This window comes from Exserohilum turcica (assembly GCF_000359705.1).
Source record: "Exserohilum turcica Et28A unplaced genomic scaffold SETTUscaffold_3, whole genome shotgun sequence".
NCBI lineage: Eukaryota > Fungi > Ascomycota > Dothideomycetes > Pleosporales > Pleosporaceae > Exserohilum > Exserohilum turcicum.
The window spans coordinates 462,932-470,177 of NW_007360136.1; the positions used below are offsets into that span (position 1 = coordinate 462,932).

The following is a 7,246-nucleotide window of genomic DNA, read 5'->3' on the forward strand; positions in this document are numbered from 1 at the left end:
TAACTCTCTCGTTTCGACTTAGTGCCCAGCGAGTAGCAGCTGTCTTGGCGTTTCGACTTGGTGCTTCTACAGAGGTAACCAGTCTCTGTATCAGCGTTTGGATTTGGTGCCACAGTAGGCGAAGACTGTCTCAGCGTTTCGACTTATTTTGCTATTACAGACTAGAAAACTGTTATAGCGTTTTTGAATTTTGTGCCACAGTAGGCAAAGACTGTCCTGGCGGTTGGATATGGTGCCACAGCGGGATCAGGCTGTCTCGGCGTTTAGATATAGGATTTTTGATTTTTGTTGTTTTATTTGGTGTTTTTAATTGTTTTTAGTTTCGTTTGGTAGTCTCCTTATTAGTCATCAGGGCGGTCTGTGCGTTCTTGAAGATTTTCGCATTTCGAACACGTCGCAAGAATACCGACAATACCCCCTCTAGCACCTCAACGAGAGGGCTGCACACATTAGAGGTGGCGTAAATCGGTTTCTCGCGACGTGTTACCCCTATATCTGATAGAAAATTGACGAGTTTTGATGAAAGATTTCTGCTTAAAAGTTGGTGTGTGATGCAACATGGTATTCCTCTGTAACCAGGCTGACGGATGATAGAAAATGGCGAACATGGACCGCATCTCTCATGCTGGTCTGCCTTCTTGCTATCTTTGCAGGAGTAGAAGTCGGCCTCGTATTCGCGATCAGACCGTCGTACTCGAAAGGATTGGAGTGGCCAGTCTTACTTATTGGCATCATCGCCTTCCTGACATTAATCTCTGGTTACATAGGCATCCCGTTTGAGCTTCTCAAAAGACGTGGAAGAGTCGTAGGAATAGATTTCATTTTCCTCGCCATCGACTGGAATGGCGCATTCTTCTCACTCATGGCCTTGGTTGCACAGAATGAGTTTGATGCTTTATTCGGCACAATGTACGCTTTATGGTGAGCAGTGAACGATCTCCCAGGTCGGTCCTGCCAAGGGCTGACAGATGACAGTTGCGCTATCGAAATGAGCATGGTCGTCTCGCATCTAGTATGGTTGTTCCGAACACGTGGTATTCGACAGCGCGCCAAAGAAGCTGGCAAAACGTTTGATGAGTTCAATGAGGGTATCGAGTGGCAAGCAAAGGGAATCGACGTTGAAAAGCGGCTGAGATATATGTTTAAGAGAAGGGTGGTTGAGGGAAGTCCGGGTGCTGTTGCTGATGATGTCGAAGCACTCCCAACTCTGAAGGCAATAGTACCTAAAACTGTCCCAAATCCCACTGAATGAATATAGATACTCACAATTGCGTTGAGTGTCGGGTCCTGGGTCAGATGCCTTTTCATCGTGATCCATAAATCCGTAATGCTCTAGTGGCATTGCTCGACACCTGGATTGTACTAAAACGGCAAGCAAAATGAGTCATATTGTCGCATATTGATAATTCCTCATGTAAGAGGGAGAGAGATCCGCAAGAGGAGATCCACTGGGGATAGAACAGCAACACGGGAGCACTCGAAAAGGCTTGGCATACGTCACCACTCAGACCCCGCACATGTCCGCTTCTGTAATTCACTCACAATAGTCCCAACACTTGTCATCGCTAGTCACTTAACGGCCTCGTGCACATCTGTTTTGGAAATTATTTGAATCCTATTATTGTACTAAATCTTGATTAGTTGAAGAGGGTTTCTACGCCTCGAAATTGCCTGCGCTTAAGCAGTGCTAGCATTCGCGCTGCGCTTCCTCTGCATCTTAGCACGCTGAGCTTCTGCATATCTATTCTCACCACCAGGAACGCCACGCACTACACTACCTCTGCGAGAACTTGGCATTGATCCGCCTTGTTGTGCAAACGAGTTTGCTCTGCTGCCATACAAACCGGGGAGATTACTGACACGGCGACCACCGGTCTCGTCACGGGCGGCGCTCAGCTGCTGGGCAAATGGACTGCGCTTGCGGAGCTCAGGACCCTTCCAGTAGATGACGTAAACAGAGACGACAAGGAGAAGAGAGATTGCGAATAGAATCGTCGAGGCGTACGCGAGATGCAAATCACCGCCGATGTTCTGGAAGAAAGGTGTTGCGGGGATAGTGAGAACACCAGCGAGGAAGTCACGCGCCCAGCCATTACCGCCAGTCGCTGAAGCAGAGTAAGGTCCGTAGGCACAGATCATGTAGTCGATGGTGGCCATGTAGATGGCATAGTTGGCGATACCAATGATCGCGGAACCGATCAGAGAACCAATCCAGTGGATTGGCGGGCCAGTTGAAGTCCAGGCGAAAATGATGAGACCAATTGGAAGACAGGGAGCGGTGTACAGAAGCCACCAAAGTCGAGCCTCGTACTGTGAGCGCTCATCATCGGGCCTCTCTTCGCGGAGGCGTTTGTTACGCTTGATCGCTGGGAAGAAGGAGAACCACGCGATGAAGTAGCCAATGCCGATGGCAATGAAGGTTAGCCCAACAGCAAAGGTTGCAAAGTTCCACTGCGAATACACAAGCGCGTACGACTGGAGAAACATGAAGATAATGGCATCGGAGAAACCAGAGAGCAGAGACAGAACCAGGACGATGGGCTCGGTGAGGAACATACGGAAGGGCCGGACCCAAGTCACGAGAATTTCGTGTACGCTGAAGCGCTCCTTGAACGTCTTCAGTTCGTTTGGTCCCCAGATATTATTCGGCTTGCCGTTCTTCTCGCCCTCCTCACGACGCTTCTTCGCGATGCGGTCCATGAGGACTGTGGTGCGAGTTTCGGGTACAAGGATAGCGTGGGCAATTTGGACTGCGACACCAAAGATCAATTGGATCCAGATGTTCCACCTCCAGGCGAGGAACTGCTCGACAAAGCCTCCGACAATAGGTCCGAGAACCGATCCGCCGACGGATGAAAAGACGATGAATGCAACAGCATACTGCTGGTTTTCACTGCTTTTGTTAGACATCTCCGCAGTTTAGGGAGGAAAAGTACTCACGCTTCCCACATGTCGGCCACCATGGCCAAAGTGACGGATCCACCAGCAGTGGAGAGACCACCCAGGGCGCGGAAGCCAATGATGGTCCCGTAATTGGGAGCGATCCCCACGGGGATTTGCCAAATGTTGACCAGGAACAAGCTGAGCTGAAGGATGGGCCACCTTCCTAGCTCTTCACTCCAGGGCGCCCAAAGCTCGCAGCCGAAAGCGTAGGTGAGGAGGAAGACGGCGGCACCAACACGCGCTGCCTGTGCGCTGACACCAAACTCTTCGGAGATGCCACTTACAGCATTGCTGTATAGTGATGTGTTGAAGTTCATGCTGACCTGCACCATGAAGATGACACTGAGAATCATCCATTTCTTCCGTTCGGGGAAGGAAAATCCAAGCTCGTCATAGCAATCCTCCTCGGTGATCTCATAGCGGTCGTAGGTACCGTACTTCTCGTAGTGCTCTTTGTCGGCAGCACTGATGGCGTGGTCAGTCGGGTTTTCAGCATGGTAATGGTCGCCATCGGAACCAGATTGCTTTTCGACGTCGGCAGCCTCGTCCTTGTGAAGTATATGGGGATCGTGAATGTCCGGCTTCGTCTCCGCGGCGGACGCCATGTTGCCGACAGCAAAGTACCTAAGCGGTTAAAGCTTATTGGGTAGAAGCGTACTCTCTAAGCCCTGGTTACCAGCTGTAAAGGCTGGGCAGACAGAGAGTGGAAGAAATGGTGCGTCACAATCACACAGGGGACAAGCAGCCTTATAACGTCGCAGATGTGCCGGTGATGGCATAGACGCAGCAAACGCGGCATCGCCGTGCATTCGGGGCACATCACAAGGCACACAGTCAATGCTGAGGACGTCATATTACATCTTGTGCGCTGACAGAGTTGTGGCGCACTGCCGCCTCCAGGCTAGGGACCGTTGATTTCCACGCATGCCCCACAGTCTCTCACACCAGGCGATGTAGCAGTAAATATGGGCCACGCGCTAATCGGATGCCGGCTGAAGTGGGGACACGACTCTGGTCCACCCAAGAAGAGGAGATCGCCATGTCACTGTTTCCACTGCTTGTCGTCCAAAAGTCGCGCATAGACGTTCCGCGGTATGCGATCATCCACCTGCAGTACATCACCGGTCGCGGCTGTTCACGCAAAGCAAAGGAACGAACTGCTCTGACATCATCCATGCTCGTCCTTTGAGCCTCATGAACAAGCCCTTCGATATCCCCGCTCAAGCATCAAAAGCAGGCGCCCAAGCAGCGCCGATCGACGCGGCCAAGTTGCGCCACGAGTCTTAGCCTGTTTATTGGTTTTTTTGCCTTTACTTTGGTGACGTCAGACCGTCTCCTGCCTTCGCCTCCCCATGGCACCATTCAACCGCTCCATCGCGCGCTCCACAGTATCGAAACGATTTTTTTCGTCCTACTCCACCTGCTTCTTCTACCTGGATCTCGATACTACGTGGAACACGGTGCGTCTAGCCATGTTCTTTCGATAGTTGGTTTGGCTGGAGCTGTCGGTTTGCCTTTTTTGGACATTCCGATGACCTGGGCCGTGTACATATGTATTTTCGAGGCACGTTATGTGCGGCATGAGGCTGAAACAATTTATTTCCTGTAATCATGCTAATTCTGAGGCACGACAGGATGAGGGGCTTAAGAGCCATCATGATTATATCTCCTACTATTCTTCTCCGGTCCGTCGGATGTACTTTCAAGACAAGGCTCAATCCAAGCCGAACATTGTCAATGCGACAGCATTTTGAACACGACCTTGTACGCGCTGCATCATTGCCTGCATCGGGGGCTCCGAAATCATACCCTGTCATTTCACAGGCCTCCGGCTTTGATACCTCCGACTTCCGACGGGTGCGGCTGCAGGGCCCTATCAAGCAAGGCACCGTACGCCGTCTTTATCGTAAACCTGGGCCGGTCTAGCTCCGTATCTGGGAATAGTGCCGATGCAACCCAGTGAGGCTCTGCTGCGAGATGCAATCGGAACGCCAATCCAAGTAGCCGGCACTGTGTGCCACTGGTGTCTTTTTCGTAGCTTTTCGGTACACTTGTGCAGATCAGCTGACACAGAAAACATTTTTATGGTTGCTATCTTTGCCACATCCCTGTTGGTGGTCTTTTCTCCGCTTACTTCAGCGAGGCTTTGCTTTAGACCTTTCCTCGCCCAAACCCTTTATTTATTCTAATACTTGTACAGTTCCGATCTATCTGGTCTCGTAGTATCACTAATCTCTACCAGCTACATATTCTATCCAAACACGCTATTAATCCCTTAGGACCGTGAGGGTCCCAAGAAAACAAGAGAAATATCACAACCCTCGAATCCAGCGTTTACACCAACCTCCTAAACCTTTCCACCAATGCCCACATCTCTCACAAAACAGCATCTCCACACCAACATTCTGAAACAAACTCCCTCTCCCACTCCACTTCCCCCTCCTCCTTGCAATACTCTATCCCCGCTCTCTTCCCAACCCCGCTTTTCTCCAGCACCCTTGTACTCTTCTCATTCGCCCTCTCCGTCTCCGCAATAAACCTCGTTACACCTCTCTCCCTGCCCGCCCACTGCATAATCGCCTCTGCGGCCTCGCGCGCCAAGCTCTTGCCCCAGAACAGCGGCGCAACTCCATACTGCAGCTCGACCATTTCCTGCCAGGCCGGCAGCACAGGATTGCTCGCGGTGCGCGCAGGCATACATGTCGTGGATGCTTCTCGCACGCCTGCGTAACCCACCCACTCTGCATCTGTGAATCCCCTCGTGAAACCAGCTTCACTGACTCCCTCCACCACACGTATTCCCGCCGGTGCCCCAGCTAGTTCCCGTGCACTTGACACATTGACTTCTACGCCTGACCGCATGCAGACTGCAAAATCCCCCAGATCCCGTGTTTCCCACGACCGCGCAATGTCCCGTGTTAGAATCTTCTGCCGCGTTTCCTCGCGTGTCGAGGATTCTGCTGGGAGCGACGGTCCGGAGCCCATGAGGCAGAATGCAGGGTCTACGTAGAGACTTGCGTAGAGCGAGAGGTGTGCTGGGCTGGTGATTGCGAGGGTGGTGGGGATGAGGATGAGTCGTGGTGTGAAGAGGATCAAGGAATTGGATGTCATTTCGACACCTTTTTTTCGATCGATGTAGATGTTTTCTTTTGGGATTTTTCGGTGGGAAGGTTGTTATATAGTAGAAGTGTGGTTTCAAAGCGGATGACATGGTGGAGCTGCGTTGCCAGACCCAGTCATACATACCTTTTGCGTTAGGGAGTATGTAGTCTAGCGTATGGTTTTCCATCACACACATTAATGTCAAAGTAATTCAATCTAGTGAAGACGAAAAAGGTCGTACTGGGGGGACGCTTTTATCTGAGCACTGGAGCTGTGAGAATGCAGTATCGTATTTTTACTGACCTGTATTCGTGCTGATGCTAGTGCTTTTTTCTCTCTCTCTCTTCCTCTCTCTTGCTCCCTCGTGTCACCCACAACCCAAGCCTCTCAAATGTCGTACGTTATAATTCCCCTCTATTCAGCTACTCCTGAATTCATGCTCAATGACACAAGGAAACATGATCTATGCAATAATCTCAACCGTATATTACGCTCCACCATGTACCATGACTGAAGAAAAGGAAAAGAGAATATTGAGTTGCATATAGCGTAGCAATGAATTGGAGTAACTCGATAAAAGTCAGGAAGGAGATGGACAAAAAAAGAAAAGTATTTGGTGAGGGGGGTATCGTATTACCGAGAGTTTGCAAACAAGCAAATCTAAGCCGACATGGACAACACCAACTTCGAGTTTTCTGGAAACCGCTAGGAAAGCACGCTATCTAGGAGAACCGACCACGAGGAATCGACTAACAGCACTTTCAACACCTGCAGCTAAGGCGCTAGCGCGCAGTAGGGAGAAGAAGGAGGCCTTCCTTCGTTATCTCACGCCTGTGAGAATTTTCTCACAGAGCTTGGGCTCTAATGCTAAGACTAGAGGGGCTAATAGGAACGCAGGAGCTTATTGAAGCTTAAATTTAGCAAGAAACATAGACATATCAAAATAATAAAAATAACAAAAAAAGACTAGCCTTAAAGGACCTTAGAGGCACAAGCAAACGACTAATGGATAATAATCTAGAAATTGAGATGGCTGAGGAGGCCTCTACGCCTTGCCCTAACAGGCAACTAGAAGAACCGCCTAGGCCTACCCATACTAGGACAAGGAGTAATTTTTCTCCATTTATTGGAGCAGTGCCAAGATACCCTACAGTAGGGAAAACACCAAAGGCAACCTCTATTGAGGAAGCCTTAGAGATTG

At 50.2% G+C, this 7,246-nt stretch overlaps 3 protein-coding genes across 3 annotated transcripts in view; 1 reads left to right on the plus strand and 2 right to left on the minus strand.

The window, feature by feature from the left end:
- Positions 1-1,252, plus strand: part of SETTUDRAFT_91612 (uncharacterized protein) — a gene marked incomplete at both ends in the record, with an annotated part of 2,123 nt that extends 871 nt beyond the window's left edge. Inside the window, 2 exons of the mRNA XM_008029012.1 lie at positions 595-921; positions 976-1,252. Coding sequence (XP_008027203.1) covers positions 595-921; positions 976-1,252 — 604 coding nt within the window. The remainder of the gene's footprint in view (positions 1-594; positions 922-975) is intronic.
- Positions 1,253-1,641: 389 nt separating this feature from the next.
- SETTUDRAFT_163497 (uncharacterized protein) lies at positions 1,642-3,753 on the minus strand. The gene is made up of 2 exons (XM_008029013.1): positions 2,941-3,753; positions 1,642-2,893 (listed from the first exon to the last, which is right to left on the minus strand). Exons 1-2 carry the CDS (start codon positions 3,546-3,548, stop codon positions 1,678-1,680), a joined length of 1,824 nt encoding a protein of 607 aa, XP_008027204.1. The 5' UTR covers positions 3,549-3,753; the 3' UTR covers positions 1,642-1,677.
- Positions 3,754-5,319: 1,566 nt separating this feature from the next.
- Positions 5,320-6,054, minus strand: SETTUDRAFT_31864 (uncharacterized protein; the record flags this gene model as incomplete). Its single annotated transcript, XM_008028781.1, has 1 exon — positions 5,320-6,054. One exon carries the CDS (start codon positions 6,052-6,054, stop codon positions 5,320-5,322), a length of 735 nt encoding a protein of 244 aa, XP_008026972.1.
- Positions 6,055-7,246: the final 1,192 nt, after the last annotated feature.

Coding starts and splice junctions, on each gene's coding strand:
- SETTUDRAFT_163497 (XM_008029013.1), bottom strand. CDS start 3,548: ATGGCGTCCGCCGCGGAGACGAAGCCGGACATTCACGATCCCCATATA. Junction 2,894..2,940: donor GTGGCCGACATGTGGGAAGC/GTGAGTACTTTT, acceptor TAACAAAAGCAG/TGAAAACCAGCAGTATGCTG.